Genomic DNA, 18,319 nt, shown 5'->3' with positions numbered 1-18,319 from the left:
CACTCCATGCCAAAGCATGGCACAGTCCCTGTCACACAAACACACCTTTGGCTGTGTAAAACATCCTGAGAAAAGGAACCTGTAAGCTGGTGCACCATGGGAACTGAAAGTCTCCAGCTGTAACTTCATGAAAAACAATAGAAACTGGTTCAGCTGTGCTGCATTCAAAAGTTCCTTGAATATGGTTTCATTTTAATACCTATACTAAAGTCAATGTATTTTTTCAGCAGCTAGCCTGAAAAATATAAATACAGCCTCGTGCTCTGACAGATGAAGGGACATAGGTGAAATTGGCTTATGTTTACCACATAGGTTAACACACAAGCGTCGAGGGACTGGCAGCCAGCTTCTGAAATCCCCAAACTGATGACTTGATAACGAACAGGTGTCCCAGAGCACAGCCGTTCAACTCCACCCTCCAGGCTCCGACAGCTCTGGTCGAACTGCACTCTCAACAATCTGAACAATTATGCAAAGAAGAGTGGGTCAAGTTTTCTCCACAGAGATTTAAAATAATCTCTGTCAGTTATTTCAACTGTTTGTTGGCAGTTGTTGCTGCCAATGGTGGCACAACCAGAAATTATGCAATTACTTTTTCACATAGGGCCAGGTTGTTGGGCTAGCTTGTTTACTTTAACAAATGAAATCATCATTAGAAAACTGCTTTTTGTATTTTCTAAGCTTTGTCTGACATTAAAGTTTGTTTGATGATGTGAAACATAAGCGTCACAACAAAACAAAAACAAGAAATGTGTAATGGTGCAATACATTATCATGAAACTATAGACATGTGGAAATACTGCCTTTTGGTTTATGAACTGTGTTTATAAAAGTGTGAACAGCAACAGGGCATATTGAGGTGGCTGAAGAGCAGTGTAGCTCTAAATGTAAAGAGGAACTCGCAGATTAGCAGCAGAGTCCAATTACATACAGTGTACTACAATATATATTTTGCCTGTAGTGCTCAGTAACTAAGATACACTGGTGATAGCATCTTCCAGTTTCTTATTTATACTTTTGTGACTGTATCTCGTGATTTTCCCTGCGTCTTTTCCACTTGCTAAGATCTCCTTTCGTTTCTCATCATTCAAGGCTACCCTTGAGTTGAAACCAAGTTCCTCCTCTGTGTACTCCTGGATCTCAAGCTTTCAACCATCAACTACAAAACATACCTTTTGATCTCCATTCCACGGCTGGCATCTTAAAGATCCTCTTCTTTATCCTCCTCAGTGCAACCTGTCCACCCTCTGCCACACCGTTCTCCACTTCCGCCTCAAGATACGTCTTTGTTCTCCAAATCTACTATCTAAAACCACCACATGGGCCTCTCCTCCCAGATTCCACTCATTCCCCCCCACGCATTCTGACCCAGCTGTCTTTGAAGCCCTGGTGAATGATGTACTGCGTGATTTCCTTAACATTCTTGTGTTCGTCTATCTAGATCATAACTTTATCTATTCCACAAATCTCGCTGATAACAAGAAACATGTCCGTCAAGTCCTTCATTGTCTCCTTGAGAACTGGTTGTACATCAAGGCGGAGAAGTGCAAATTCCATCAGCCATCTGTGACCATTCTGAGTTACATCCTCGAGGGTGGACAGGTTCGTACAAATCTGGTAAAAGACTAAAGCAGTGCCGAACTGGCCCATTCTCAAACACGCAAACAGTTACAGAGATTTCTCGGCTTTGCCAACTTTTATCACAGATTTATTCATAACTACATCCAGACAGCAACACCTCTCACCTCCCTTACATCTACCAAATTCCCACTCACCTGGACCACAGAGGCCAACAGAGCTTGTCAAGAATTAAAATAGAAATTCACTCATGCACCCATCCTGTTCAGCCCGACCCCTTAATCAGTTTATTCTAGAAGTAGATGCTTGTGGGAGCGGTACTTTCCCCGCACTCTGATTCAGATTCAAAACTTCACCTAGTTGCATCATCAGGTCTCTTTCCCGGGAGATTGAAGACACCATCAATCAAGCTCAACAGACACAACCCGATTTGGGAACCGGTCCACCCAATTTCACCTATGTCCCTTCATCTGTCAGAGCACATCTTATTCTTTGGATTCATACTGCCAGATTCACCTGTCACTACAGTCGAACCATAGCCCTCATCAATAGAGGATTCTGGTGGCCCAGCATTCATAAAGGTGTCAAAGACTTCATCCTCGCCTGTTCCGTCTGTGCCACGAATAAGACAGGAAATAAACTTCCTGACAGACTTCTTCAACCCCTCGCCATACCCACTCGACCTTGGTCTCACATTGCTGGAATCTTTTGTGAACTGCTGGAAAAGTTGTCGATGCACTCGTGGAGAAATTGTGTTAGGGTGGCAGCACCTGGGAAGGTCTAATGAGTTTCACCTTTTGTTGAATTTCTGAAACAAGATGTGTTGCTTTTTGAGATCATTTAGCCTACTTGTCGGGTCTCTGTGTTGGTGCGCAGTTTGTGTGTGTGTATGTTTCTTTCCACCCTCTGCTCTAGAGCGTTCCCTGGCAGGAGCTGCTGATCAGAGCCTAATTACTGGGCTTCTTAAGGAACTGAGACTAGGAGGGAGACGTCAGCCCGTCGTTTCATTTTTGAGTGGTAACTGACCATGGTGTGCAGTGCTTTCGCATACATTTAATCTGAGTCTCATCGGGATTTATTTGTCTTTTTCTCTCTAGACCTTGCCTGTTGGTTTTTTTTTAAGGCTCCTAGTCCTGTGACCTGGTTCCAAATGAGCTTCAAGGTTTGTTCCTCGTCTCCTACTGTGAGTTCCCCTGCCTCGTCAGCTTCTGGCCCCGGCTCGGGAAATATCCTTACGGAGAACCATTCTCCTGTTGTCACCTGCCTGTCCACCCTACTACGTGGGAATGCTCAAATTGAGACCTTGAGCTGTACAAGAGAACTAAGGGAAATAACTGCTGCTGACCGCACACATCCTTCCAACCTCCTTCACAGAGGAAGGACTTACCTTCCCAGCGAAACCACTATCATTCTGGCTATAAGTCCCTATATAAATCCTCCAGAAAGAAACACCTTCCAATACTCCTGGGATATCAATAACCCTGTCATCTTCCTTTCCAGAGAAGAAAGAACCAGTCCCTTGTTGTCGCTGTCTGGATTTCTGTCTTGCCTCGGTTCATTGACTTCACAAAATAAATCTGTTAAAACGCTACCCTGAATTTGTGGTTGTGTTCTCCTCAGAGTTAAAAGGAAACGCTCCATTATGACAACTTCATGTCTTCATACAGGTTCTATTAATGGGATTTCTTGATTATACAGGTTTGCAGTAATCAGGCATAGGTGTGGCCAGTAAAATTGAACTCAGCTTTCCAAAAAATGTGGTTTATTATACTTAATACATGACTTAAAAAGGCAAGGTAATGACTTTTTATCATATGGCCAGGTCAGTTGTGATACTTTTTTCCTTTGAAATATGAAATCACAATTTCAAAACTGCTCTTTGTATTTACTTTGGTTATCTCTGTCTGCTATTAAAATTTGTTTAATGATCTGAAATGTTTAAGTGTGATAAAAAAGCAAAAACAGAAGAAATCTGGAAAGAAGCAAATACTCTTTTACAGGTCTATAGCTGACACCATTGGACTGTGGAAAGCCAATCAAAACCTAGGACATTATAAAAAAAAATAAGGAAACTAAGATAACTATTACAGAATGCTTAGTGTTAAAGGGTTGAAATCGAATCTCAGTGAAAAATAAATGTGACTTTAGAATCCAACTTTAATAGTTGCCAAACGTCAGGAGTCAGAGTGTTAACATGTTTTCCAGTAATAGCTTTTTGAGCCTGACAGCAATGTAGGTTTTCACAAACGTTAGTGCTTCGGTTTTTATTGCGGCTTTTTGGTTTTGAGTTTAGATTGGAGGGAAACATGATCAGATGCATTGCAATTCATTGCAAACATAATTAAATAATTGCTTATACCTAATTTATACTGTGTTTTAGCCCTGTCACAAAAATACCTGCTAGCATCATTTTCTTTTAGAGAACTCATGCAAAAGTGTTAACAAGGACATGGCAGCTGACGTCACTTTATGTCTTTAAGACGGAGTGATGGCAATTAGCTCCAAGGAAACTTGCTGCCAGCATCACTTTGCGTCAAAATGGCTTCTCAAGTTGAAGGAAGTAGTAAAGTGAATCTTTTCATTTATCATCTTTTTCTCTCTTTATTCTTGTTCTAAGCAAATATAAATAATTTTGTTAATCCTAACTGACCTTAAACATGAAAAGTTTAATATCCTACAGTGAGAAAGCCTCAATAAGTCTCTATTCTTCAGTATATCACAGAACCATCTAAGAAAACATCCAACATTAAGCAATAAACTTTGTCAAAAACAACATGTTGGTGAATCCCTAAACATTTAGCATCAACAAAGGAAACTCAGGTGATAAGCCAATCTTACCTGAGTGTGACTGCACTCAGCAGAGGGAGACAAACACATACAGAGACACTCAGTCTTTCCCTTTAATACTAAACCACATGTGCTACCCCACAGTAATTGTATCTTAGTTCAGTCTTTATCTGCTGCTCCTACTTTTGGATTGCATAATGGTATACTACTCAAAACGTTTTTAAATAAAATAATGCAGAAAACCAAAACCCCACCCAACCCAGAAGGGAGATTTATTACAACTGTATAACAATAGACACAATTAATAACTATGCAGTTAGCAACATATTTTCACTCAAGAAAATTCTATTTTATTCATTTGTTCACTTGATAATACTGAAACATCTTCAATACCCAGAAATATGTTGAAATTAATTAATTGCATGTATGAGACAGGAGAAGAAGGTGAAATCAGTACCTTGCCATAATGAGACACTGCAGAGGGATATAATTTGCTACTATGGACTTCAAGATGAGGAGCAGCTGCTCTTCCTTGCTATAAGCACACACACACACCCACAGAGAGAGAGACACACACACATCAGCTTGTTATTGCAAGAACTAAGGCTTTGAAGGCAGAATGATTATTGTTGTTGAATCTGAACTCTGTGGGACCAATGAACAGAATGCAGCGATTGCTACTCATTTTCCATTGTTCTGTGTAACACTTACAAAATGGCAAACACAGACATTAGTACTGATTTTAAAATAGGTCAGATTTGGTTTAACTTTACAAGTTATGATTAATGTTAGGAATAACAACACACATTGTTCAGAACTAAACAGTGAGTGCTGAAAGGTATATTAGTTTTAACAGTCACACACCTTTCTGTATAAATACAGTCTGCAGACAAATTAAAGCTGCAACAACACTAAAGTTCCTAAGACTATATTGTGCAACCTGAGCCAAGGTTCAAAGCGCACCCAGAAGAACCTAGATGCTTTCAGACTTGTTGGGGTGGGTTTTCTGCATTAAAGAGCGGCTTCTAAACGAGTGCCAGGTTTTATTTAATTTATACTGCGTCAAATTTCTGTTGATGAGGGATAAAACAGAAGAGAGAGCAAAACTGATGTACTTACAAGGCTCATCCAATACGCAGCGTACGCCATGAGGGACCAAGTGGAAGCTGAAGCCTGCAATACTTCTATCCTGCGCTCACAGATAAATCTTGCTTTTCTCCCATGCCTCCCCCAAAGATTCGCCACTCCCTGCAGACTGCACCTTGTCGCACACGGTCTGTTCTGCAGGATTTCCTTTCTTTGACTCAAATGATGCAGAAGTTTCACAACAACTTTCGAAGGAATGTCGGACTACCATGTCAAAGTCACACGCAGTGATCTGTTTGCAGCAAATACCAACCCACTCCACCCGATCAACACACGCAATTTTCAGTTGGAAATACAAAAATTAAAAGATAAAATTCTAAATGAGGCGCATTAGCGGGACAGAAAACTTAAGTCATTTATCCGTGGTTGCAATGGTGGACATGAAGCATGTTTGTTAGTAGCACTATTTATTCAATCACGGTTCAGTCCTTTCTTGTATCTCCTGTATGATGCAAAGGATGAATCAGCTAGTCCAATGAATGAACTTGATCTTTTGAAATTACTCGGAGAAATCGGATAGGAACGCCTTAGAATGAGCCAGTATAACATTTTATTTGCAGGGAAAACAGTGCAAACGTACCTCCTTTGTGTTTTTGTGATGGCCATGGCTTCTCCTCTTATGTGGCATCTTTACAACCAGAAGAAACCTTTTCCTGCTCTCTTTGCGACCCGACTTCTCTTTTGGAAATCAGTGTTTAAGTTCGGACCCAGTTAAGCTGAGCTGCCCCTCCCGCTGCGGAAAACAACCTTTGGGTTTTCGGAATATTTGAAGAAAATGGCAACCCTCCAAAATGATTCAGCAAGATGGTGTGCGAGAGTTTGTTAGAAAATTATATAAATGAAGAGATGTTAAAATGCTCACTAAATGCACGTGCATACAAACTAATTTAACTGTGTAATTCGGCTCATATTTTAGTAAAATGAATCAGATATGTTAACCTTTTACTCTCTGGATTTTCTGTCGACGGGATGAAGTCCCAACAGCTCAGGGAAAAAGTGACTCACAAGTTGAGATGCCATTATTTCCGATCAGTAACCCGAGACATTTACGCTGAATAATGCCGCCGTCTGCTGACTAAAACTGGAACTGTTTTTTTAATGTAGACAGTAGGCAACGCTCTGACAGTGGCAGAGGGAATTCTTAGTTATTTAATATTTGTTATATTGCATATATCTATATCTATATCTATATATATATCTATATTTATATCTATATATATATATATAGATAGAGATATAGATATAGTTTATTCATTCTAGTCATGGTTTGCTCTATGTCATGGTTGCTGGTGAGGTGAAGAACCCAAGTGCAGACATAACCGCCCACAGAGTTATTTAGTGAGTAAAATAGAAAACTTATAGACGTCGAGGCACAGGGAGAATTAGGCCCACAGCAAGGGAAGAAACTATTAAACCAAGGAGAAAAATTTAACAGAGATGTAACCGAAATGTACAAAGAACAGAACACAAGAATAAACTAAGAAACTAAACTAAGAAACTATACACCTCAGTAGAAAAACTTCTCATTCCATTCCTTTTACACATGTAATCCTCCTACCCTCAACCTCCCCTTTCACCTCCACATATCATTTCATTCTAGCAATACTTTGGGAGGGTCAGGCTTGTCCTACCTTCTTGCAAAGCCTCCCTGAACTCCAGCCAAATATGATCAGAGTTCCCCACTTTTTTCCATTTCACTTATACTCTTTGGTGTTGTCTGCATTAGCAAAATGCATTTAATATTTTTTCAGATCCTCAGAACATTCCAGTCACCCTAACTAATGCTGTAAAATGTTTGATTTACATTAAAATGTAAAATAATAAACAACAAACCTATACATTCTGCCCAGGGTACTGATGGAATCAGCTGGATGGATACATTTTCTCTTTCACATCAGCACAAAAAAACAGAAGGTAAACTACTTAATCGATTAAAAAAGTTCTCAGTGTTTCCCATGGTGACAGGGGACCTAAGCAACTGCAAAATCTACTTATACCTCAGGCCAGCCCTGGTTTTGGGTCTGATGTAATTGAAGATGTGTCGTTTTAATTTGCAGAATCTGCACTACGAAGAAATTAAGGAAGAGCTGTAAACAGTTTACCTTCCTACTTTATTATATTTATCTAATATACAGATCAAAGCACACATAACATCACAAAACATAGTAATACACAACAGAAAATGGAACCCTTAAAACTTTGAAATGTGTCTTTTATTTGCATAAAACGAGTCTAAAAGTAAAACCTAAAGAACCTTTTTCCTGTGGGATTGAGTTCATACAGTACACACAAAATTAGCTTTCCACAGCTCTGACTAACAACCTGCAGGCACTGATTCCTATTTCCACATTTGTTGGTTGGACCTGTTGCAATATCTCCCAAACAACCAAAGGTCAAGAAAGCTCCAACCCTCTTTTGAGAAGAGGAATGTACTAATCCAGAAGTAACAAGATAAGAATATCCCATCTGCAGTAACATACACAGCATATATGTAATATATAGCATCATATATATTCATTATACACAGAGTGATCTATTTCAAACATTTATTTCTCACTTGTCAGAAGAGCAGAGCATGAGGTGCTTCAGAATACGCTGGTAGCTGGCTGCTCTGATCTCATACTTGATAAAACACAGTTGACCTACACCTGCAGATGACATGGCTCCCCAAATTCTCACTGACTGTGGAACATTCACATTTGACCACAAGAACCCCTTTCATTGCTTGTTCACTCTGTTCTGCCATCTGAAAAAACCTACAGGAATGCACAGCTGTTAAACAGCTGTTTCCCCACAACAATCAGATTCTTGAACCAAAGGATGTCATGTGTTTAGTTTTATTTTAGTATTTATGTTTAATTCCTGTTTTCACATGCATCTTTATACTTTTTATCTAAGGATTTTATTTATTATGCACCAACTATTCGGTGGTGGATTTGTAAAATCAAATTTGTCTTTAAGTGATGCATAAAATTCACAAAGAGCATTCAGTCATTCATTTAGATTCCGTGCCTCTACTGTCTTCCTCTATACTCTGGGACGTTGGACTCCAGATGACATGAAACATGTAATTTCATTTAAAAAGAAGACTTTGGACAACTGAGCAGTTCTTTTTTCTCCTTAGCTAAGCTAAGACATTTCTGACATTGTCTCTGTTTCAAGAACAGATTAACACAAGGAATGTGACAGTTGTAGCCCAGTCCTGGATATGTCTCTGGATGTTGTTGCCCTTGAAGCTTCGACTGCCGCTGCAGTCCATACCTTTTGAATCTCCCCCAAATTTTGAAATGGGACTTATATCACAATCTTTTCACAACTATTGTTATTCCTGTGCCTTGTGGCCCTTTTTTTACCACACATTTTCCTTCCAATACACTTCCCATTTACAGGTCCTTCTCAAAATATTAGCATATTGTGATAAAGTTCATTATTTTCCATAATGTTATGATGAAAATGTAACATTCATATATTTTAGATTCATTGCACACTAACTGAAATATTTCAGGTCTTTTATTGTCTTAATACGGATGATTTTGGCATACAGCTCATGAAAACCCACAATTCCTATCTCACAAAATTAGCATATCATTAAAAGGGTCTCTAAACGAGCTATGAACCTAATCATCTGAATCAACGAGTTAACTCTAAACACCTGCAAAAGATTCCTGAGGCCTTTAAAACTCCCAGCCTGGTTCATCACTCAAAACCCCAATCATGGGTAAGACTGCCGACCTGACTGCTGTCCAGAAGGCCACTATTGACACCCTCAAGCAAGAGGGTAAGACACAGAAAGACATTTCTGAACGAATAGGCTGTTCCCAGAGTGCTGTATCAAGGCACCTCAGTGGGAAGTCTGTGGGAAGGAAAAAGTGTGGCAGAAAACGCTGCACAACGAGAAGAGGTGACCGGACCCTGAGGAAGATTGTGGAGAAGGGCCGATTCCAGACCTTGGGGGACCTGCTGAAGCAGTGGATTGAGTCTGGAGTAGAAACATCCAGAGCCACCGTGCACAGGCGTGTGCAGGAAATGGGCTACAGGTGCCGCATTCCCCAGGTCAAGCCACTTTTGAACCAGAAACAGCGGCAGAAGCGCCTGACCTGGGCTACAGAGAAGCAGCACTGGACTGTTGCTCAGTGGTCCAAAGTACTTTTTTCAGATGAAAGCAAATTCTGCATGTCATTCGGAAATCAAGGTGCCAGAGTCTGGAGGAAGACTGGGGAGAAGGAAATGCCAAAATGCCAGAAGTCCAGTGTCAAGTACCCACAGTCAGTGATGGTCTGGGGTGCCGTGTCAGCTGCTGGTGTTGGTCCACTGTGTTTTATCAAGGGCAGGGTCAATGCAGCTAGCTATCAGGAGATTTTGGAGCATTTCATGCTTCCATCTGCTGAAAAGCTTTATGGAGATGAAGATTTCATTTTTCAGCACGACCTGGCACCTGCTCACAGTGCCAAAACCACTGGTAAATGGTTTACTGACCATGGTATCACTGTGCTCAATTGGCCTGCCAACTCTCCTGACCTGAACCCCATAGAGAATCTGTGGGATATTGTGAAGAGAACGTTGAGAGACTCAAGACCCAACACTCTGGATGAGCTAAAGGCCGCTATCGAAGCATCCTGGGCCTCCATAAGACCCCTCAGCAGTGCCACAGGCTGATTGCCTCCATGCCACGCCGCATTGAAGCAGTCATTTCTGCCAAAGGATTCCCAACCAAGTATTGAGTGCATAACTGTACATGATTATTTGAAGGTTGACGTTTTTTGTATTAAAAACACTTTTCTTTTATTGGTTGGATGAAATATGCTAATTTTGTGAGATAGGAATTTTGGGTTTTCATGAGTTGTATGCCAAAATCATCTGTATTAAGACAATAAAAGACCTGAAATATTTCAGTTAGTGTGCAATGAATCTAAAATATATGAATGTTAAATTTTCATCATGACATTATGGAAAATAATGAACTTTATCACAATATGCTAATATTTTGAGAAGGACCTGTATATGCTTGGATACAGCACCCTCTTTACAGACAGTTTCTTCAGGAATGACCAGTTGTAGCTTATCTTCCTGAAAACTGTCACAAGTCAGTCGTCTTCCCCATGGTTGCATAGGCCATAATATGACTGTAAGATGACAGTTGTTGACTACAGATATTGTTTATTGGTGTTATGCAGTTTCTATGTTCAGGGAAACTTTAGGTTATTATTTGCTGTAAGCTGTAATAATCAAACTTAACAGAAATAAATAGTACAACCTATTTGTGTAATGAATTTATATAAAACAAAGGAACTTTTCAAAGGAACCTTTCAATGATTCTATGTATTGAGATGCGGCTGTACCTAATATTCATGCAAGTGCCGAGAGATCATGCAATGCCAGGTGAGATTTGAAGCTGAATAGAGCAAAGGGTCTGGCAGACATGTCTATTGCAGTCATGATTTGAAAGTGTTAGTTTTGGATCTTCACTTTGATCATAATTGTTTATGTTTTCCAGATTTTGCCTTGGTTCATTTCCATTAGGTTTAGTTTCTTACTTGTTCTTGTTATAGTACATCTTAGTTTCTGTGAGATTTTTGTTTCTCTGTTCAGTTCCTGTCATGTTCTGTTTCCATGTTGAGTCGCTGCTGCTATAGTAATCAGCTTCATCCGGTTCACCTGTTCATGCCAATTAGTTTCTGTTTTCACCTTTGTCATCCTCTTTATATACACTGCTGTACCGTTTACTCTTCGTGGATACATAGTGGTATGCCAAGCCTATTCATTTCCTCGACTGTTTTCATGCCAAGCCTGTCCATGTCTGTTTGCTCATGTCATGCCTTCTCACGCCAAGCTGTAGGTATTTATCTTTCACTTAATAAACCTTTTTCTCCGACTCACCGTTCTGGTGCCACCTGCTTGTCTGCATTCTGGGGTTCACTCCAAAACCACATAATTACAATCGCAAAAACAATAATGTCACTTCATCAAAGATTAAAGAAAATAAAGGAACTTAAAGGACAAAGAAATCATAACAAAAGCAGCACCGATGTGAGCTTCCTGCATCCTTTTACTCATATTTTATTTTCTGTTTTTCAATAATATTTTCAGCATGTTGTTATCAGTGCAGAATGAATTCAGAAATTCATATCTACCTGATGCAAAGCCTTCACACTCCCGTGATACAGATCCCCAGATCAATCCTCACTGCATCAATTTCTATATGAGAAATGTATCTGACACCAGAGTGACATTTTACACCATGAAGTGATATCAGATGACATTTATACAAGGCTGCCTGAATTTTCATCACGACAATGACTGATGAAGCTTCTTAACCTTTGTGTTTGGTTTCAGTTTTACTGATACAGTTACAGTCGCATGAGGTCACAAATAAACAATGCAATGTTTTAACTGCTACAAGTTCACTATAAACCACGGATGATTTTTAATAATGTTGACCATCAGGACCTATAGAAGCTCAAAACAACTATAGGCAATGTTTAAAAAGGCAAATTAAACTTTGGCATATTTTCTAACCCCTGAATGTCTAGTCCTGCTGATGACCTAATGTCATGTTTTCTGTTTTTCAAGCTGGAGAACTGTCCCTTGGAGAGTTTCTTTGCACACATTCACCTACTTTTGTACTTGAAGCTCAGTTAAAACACACATTATCTTTAAATAATATTAATACATTTTTAACTTGTATTTTTGTATTTTCTAGGAATTTTATGGAATAGATAAACACATAGTGTTGCATAATTACAAAGTGGAAAGACATTTACACATGGTGTTCAATCTTACTCAGTGTGAGTCTGAGAAGCGTGGCTTGTCTATGTATTCATGTCCCTTTACTCTAATACTACTGAATAAAACTCAGTGCACAATTATTCACTATTTTATGATAGCATCTTAAGTAAACTTAAAATAAAATACACAGAGAAAACTGTTTGTAAATATTTTAAGGAATTATCCATTTGCCACACCTAATTGATTTTGTTAGTTATCATGTGCTGAATAACCTCTGCCGCACCCACGTCTTCACTTACGTCACCTTACAACTAAAAGCTTCCTTTCACGAGGCGAGTCAGTGCACCTGGAAAAATAATTAGCTTACAACCCACAGCTCAACCTCTGAAGCCATCTGATGCAAGCAATGTGTGTGCGTGCATGCGTGCGTGCGTGTGTGTGTGTGTGTGTGTGTGCTCTCTCTTAATGGGAGACAAGCCACAGGAAGAATGCTCTCAACCCACTGTGATGACAGGTTAAGGCACAGCTTTGATGTCAGAACACTGGATTCAGAGAATCAATCGGAACAAAGTAGTCAGTGATCTGCAATAAAAACAGATTCTCCTGACCCTGTTTATTTTCCTGTGTTTCTGGGTGCATGAGTAAGTGACCGGTTGAGAGCAAACAATTGTTGCTAGGTAAAGATGGATTATGCTGTCGATGTGCTGCAAACCTGTTTACACATGACCAGATGACCAAAGGTAATGACTAACAACTGACTCTAGAGAGAAGCCACACCTCATCAAATGAAAACTTAACTTTCCTCAACGACAACAGTACTACTGGTGTTGTGTTCCACTGTTACTGGTTTATACAGTTTCTTTGTTATGTAGTACAACTGTGCGGTATAGTTTCAAAGAGGGAAAAAAAAAAAAAACAGCCATCACTCTGGTCGAGCCACTGTCTCTGGATCATTGCACTCATTTAAAATCGCTGACACACTATTTCTATCATTGAACAACCTGAGGTATTTCCACAAATAACATCTCTGTTTGACAGGACAACTAAATGAGAGGGCATACTGCATAAAATAAATGTGTTCAATGGACGGTTATTCATGCTCTTTCAATCAATAAAATTTGTATAAAGTTTTTAAGATCATGATCCACAGAAAACCGTTATTCCTTGCAGTGCCTTGCAAAAATGTTCATCCCCCTGGAGCTTTCATACATTATGCCTCAATACAACCATTAAATTTAGTGCATTTTATTTGGATTTTATGTGACGCTCTGGTGAGAAAAATCTATCAGAACAAGGTGCTCTAGTCAGACGAAACCAAACTTTAAAACCGGAAAAATATATTTTTCGGAACTAGTGGCATCTCTTCAGTTACCTGACAGCAGGAGGGAAGACCAGCTGCAAAAGTAGCAAGGTATGGAGTCAAAGCTTGGACAGCATTATCGAGGATAAAAAGCCTCCATATATGGTGTGCCCACTTTACTGCTGTGCCACATGAAACACAGATAAGACCAAAATGTTAGCCTAATTGCAAAATGCTATGTGTGGCATAATACCGCAAACCTCATATCACCCTGAACACATTATCTACATGGAGAAAAATTATGGTGGCAGTATCATGCTGTGGGGATGCATTTCTTCAGGAGGAACAGGGAAGCTGGTCAGAGGTGATGGGGAACAGGGCACGATACAAGGCAACACTGAATAAAGGCCTGTTATACTGCAAAAGACTTGCTTTTGAGGCAAATGTTCACTTTCCAGGACAAGACAATCTCTTTTCAGATTTTTATTTTCAAAAATAGTATCAATTTCTGTCCACTTCCCAACTTCACACAATTTAACTTTTTACTTTAAACGTGGTTGTAGCATGGCAAAACCAAGAAGTTTTGATTCCTGGTGGAACAGAACAGTTTTCAATTGGTTTTTAAAAGTCTCTACAGAGTCAGCAAAGCGTAGCTGCAGTGGCAAACTGTTTCACTGTTTCAGGGGCCACAGCCTGAGAAGCCCTGTCCCCCTTGGTTTTCAGCCTTGGACGAGGGACATCCAGGAGATTTTGGCCTTGTGACTGAATGCCATGAGGAGCAGAGTGTTTAGTTAAATACTGACACAAATTGTTAGGAGCATGGCCATTTAGAGTCCTGTAGGTAAGAACAGGAATATTAAAACAAATTCTAAACTCAACTGGGAGCCAGTGTAAGGAGCATAAAACTGGGGTGATATGAGAACATTTACTCATTTTCGTAAGAAGTCTGGCTGCTGAGTTCTGAATGGCCTGGAGGCTTTAAGTTGAAGATCTGTCCACACCTATAAACAGGGCATTACAATAGTCTAGACGTTATGACACAAATACATTAATAATCGGGAGATCATGGCATCTATTGTAGAGATGTTTTTTAAATGAAAGAAACAAGGAGAAATAGGTCGGATGTGTGTATCAAAATTCTAATGAAGTGTCAAATGTAACTCCTAAGTTTCTTACTGTAAGTTTGCTTGCTGGGCAAAAAGAACCAACTGTAAGATCGATTTTAGCATGCAGGTGGCTAGGAGCAATTATCAGGGTTTCTGTCGTATCGGTATGTAAGACTAGATAAATGTTAACGAGCCAGTCACTGACCTGAGACAAACATTGTGTGATGGTGGACGGCCTATCCAGTTGGTGAGGTTTAAAATAAACATACAGCCGGATGTCATCTGCATAGATGTGATAAGAAAATGTCCAAATGATGAGCGATATAATGAAAGCGTGCCTCATTGATGACTCTTAGTAATCCACACTTTACTGCACCTTAATAAAGCTTTTTATGTATTGTATGTACTTTATTTAAATGCATTTTTGTTTGTTTTAGGGGGGATTGTTGAGAAATATTTCTTTTAAATATGTTCATGTGGTAACAAAATACTGAACCTTGGATCTTGAATGGACTGCATGGAGGTGCAGTATATAGCCCTGTTGCCTTGCACATAGAAAGTATGGGGTCTATCTGTGTGTAGTTTGCATGTTCTCCTTGTGCATGTGTACAGCTTGATAATGTTATATACTTCAATTTTTAAGTCATCATTGTTTTTTAAATATTTAGTTTCTATAAGGGGCTTGATTTGCCCTTCTTTCTCCTTTCTTCTCATAGTTAACCTCCCAGGATGTGCTGCTCAGGTTACAGAACAAGTTACCAGCAGTCGTTTATTACCCTGATTACCTCACTGCACTTAGGTTGACTCTTATTTTCCCTTTCTGATATTAGCAAACAAAACTCACTATGTGTGTGTGTGTGTGTGCGTGTGTGTGTGTGTGTGTGTGTGTGTGTGTGTGTGTGTGTGTTGTGTGTGTGTGTGTGTGTGTGTGTGTGTGTGTGTGTGTGTGTGTGTGTGTGTTTTGTGCGAGTCATAGGTGTTTCCTGTGATAAAGTTTCCCCACTACAATAAAATAATATCCATAAACTGCATCTATAGCTATACTTACATAGCTATATACAATGCCTTGTACAAGTACTCATAACCCTTCATAACATATTGTAATTTTATATCCTCAACCTTCAATGTATTTTATTAGTTATTTGTGCAGTTGGCCAAAACAAAGTAGTGCATAATTGTGAAGTGGAAGGTATATAATACATGTTTTTTTTTAGTCAGTCAGTCATTTTCTACCGCTTATTCCATAGTGGGTCGCGGGGGAGCTGGTGCCTAACTCCAGCAGTCTATGGGCGAGAGGTGGGGTACATCCTGGACAGGTCGCCAGTCCATCGCAGGGCAACACACAAACAACACACAAACAACCATGCACACAACCATACACCTAAGGGATATTTAGAGAGACCAATTAACCTAACAGGCATGTCTTTGGACTGTGGGAGGAAGCCGGAGTACCCGGTGAGAACCCACGCATGCACGGGGAGAACATGCAAACTCCATGCAGAAAGACCCCAGGCCGGGAATCGAACCAAGGACCTTCTTGCTGCAAGGCAATAGTGCTACCAACTGTGCCACCGTGCAGCCCATGTTTTTTTTTTTTTTTTTTTTTAAATAAAAGTCTAAAAAAATGTGGCATACATTTATATTCTTTCCTCTTTACACTGATACTCAAACTTAAATTTAGAGCAACCAATTCCCTTTAGAAGTCACCTCTATATTAAACAGTCACCCAGTTTGTAATTAAACTCAGCATAAATTCAGCAGTTCTATGATGGCCTCCAAGGTTTGTTTGAGAACATTAGTGAACAAACAGCATCTTGAAAACCCAGGAAAATATCAGAAGGTCGGGCATAAAGTTGTGGAGACGTTTGATGCAGTGTGTTAGGTTATCAGACAATAATCCAAGCTTTGAGCATCTTTGAGAGCACTGCTCAGTCTAATATTCAAAAATGGCAAGAGAATGTAATAACTGCTAACCTACCTAGAGCATGAATCAGAGAAACAGCTGAGTGGAGCTGCAGAGATTTAGCTGTGCACTCAATTTTTTCCCTAATGGAATAGTGGCAGAAAGAAAGATGGTGAAAGCTGTTGGGAAGAACAGTGGAGCTATACGCAGGCAATGTTGGAAGAAAAACCTGTTAGAGTAGCTAGTAAAAGATTCAAGACCGGGGAGGAAGATGACCAATTGAGAAACTTTGGCAAAACCTGGAATCTGATGTTCTCCACCCAATTTGCTGCAGCTTGAGATAATTTCCCCCCCCAAAAAAAAGAAAAATTTATTGTAGCAAAAGGTAGGCCTACAAATTAATGACTACAAACGCAAGCCAAACCTTTTGAACTTGATTACGCTTATTGGATTTCACTTCCAATATACAGGTCCTTCTCAAAATATTAGCATATTGTGATAAAGTTCATTATTTTCCATGATGTCATGATGAAAATTTAACATTCATATATTTTAGATTCATTGCACACTAACTGAAATATTTCAGGTCTTTTATTGTCTTAATACGGATGATTTTGGCATACAGCTCATGAAAACCCAAAATTCCTATCTCACAAAATTAGCATATCATTAAAAGGGTCTCTAAACGAGCTATGAACCTAATCATCTGAATCAACGAGTTAACTCTAAACATCTGCAAAAGATTCCTGAGGCCTTTAAAACTCCCAGCCTGGTTCATCACTCAAAACCCCAATCATGGGTAAGACTGCCGACCTGACTGCTGTCCAGAAGGCCACTATTGACACCCTCAAGCAAGAGGGTAAGACACAGAAAGACATTTCTGAACGAATAGGCTGTTCCCAGAGTGCTGTATCAAGGCACCTCAGTGGGAAGTCTGTGGGAAGGAAAAAGTGTGGCAGAAAACGCTGCACAATGAGAAAAGGTGACCGGACCCTGAGGACGATTGTGGAGAAGGGCCGATTCCAGACCTTGGGGGACCTGCGGAAGCAGTGGACTGAGTCTGGAGTAGAAACATCCAGAGCCACCGTGCACAGGCGTGTGCAGGAAATGGGCTACAGGTGCCGCATTCCCCAGGTCAAGCCACTTTTGAACCAGAAACAGCGGCAGAAGCGCCTGACCTGGGCTACAGAGAAGCAGCACTGGACCGTTGCTCAGTGGTCCAAAGTACTTTTTTCGGATGAAAGCAAATTCTGCATGTCATTCGGAAATCAAGGTGCCAGAGTCTGGAGGAAGACTGGGGAGAAGGAAATGCCAAAATGCCAGAAGTCCAGTGTCAAGTACCCACAGTCAGTGATGGTCTGGGGTGCCGTGTCAGCTGCTGGTGTTGGTCCACTGTGTTTTATCAAGGGCAGGGTCAATGCAGCTAGCTATCAGGAGATTTTGGAGCACTTCATGCTTCCATCTGCTGAAAAGCTTTATGGAGATGAAGATTTCATTTTCAGCACGACCTGGCACCTGCTCACAGTGCCAAAACCACTGGTAAATGGTTTACTGACCATGGTATCACTGTGCTCAATTGGCCTGCCAACTCTCCTGACCTGAACCCCATAGAGAATCTGTGGGATATTGTGAAGAGAACGTTGAGAGACTCAAGACCCAACACTCTGGATGAGCTAAAGGCCGCTATCGAAGCATCCTGGGCCTCCATAAGACCTCAGCAGTGCCACAGGCTGATTGCCTCCATGCCACGCCGCATTGAAGCAGTCATTTCTG

General features: G+C 40.2%; 1 protein-coding gene across 24 annotated transcripts in view; it reads right to left on the bottom strand.

The window, feature by feature from the left end:
* cast (calpastatin) overlaps nucleotides 1-6,366 on the bottom strand; it is a 54,958-nt gene extending 48,592 nt beyond the window's left edge. For 5 of the 24 annotated variants that reach the window (XM_047347116.1, XM_047347128.1, XM_047347135.1 and 2 more), the window contains exon 1: nucleotides 5,485-5,529. In XM_047347116.1, the coding sequence (XP_047203072.1) occupies nucleotides 5,485-5,514 (30 nt within the window). In that variant the 5' untranslated portion in view covers nucleotides 5,515-5,529. Of the gene's footprint in view, nucleotides 1-4,822; nucleotides 4,901-5,484; nucleotides 5,628-6,091 lie in introns of those variants that run through there. The other 19 variants (XM_047347121.1, XM_047347127.1, XM_047347110.1 and 16 more) reach the window with 18 other exon arrangements.
* Between the last annotated feature and the right edge of the window lie 11,953 nt (nucleotides 6,367-18,319).

The sequence above is a fragment of the Girardinichthys multiradiatus genome, chromosome 20 (assembly GCF_021462225.1).
Source record: "Girardinichthys multiradiatus isolate DD_20200921_A chromosome 20, DD_fGirMul_XY1, whole genome shotgun sequence".
NCBI classification, from domain to species: domain Eukaryota; kingdom Metazoa; phylum Chordata; class Actinopteri; order Cyprinodontiformes; family Goodeidae; genus Girardinichthys; species Girardinichthys multiradiatus.
Note: the sequence above shows the minus strand (reverse complement) of the source record. Positions and strands in the feature narration are given on the sequence as shown.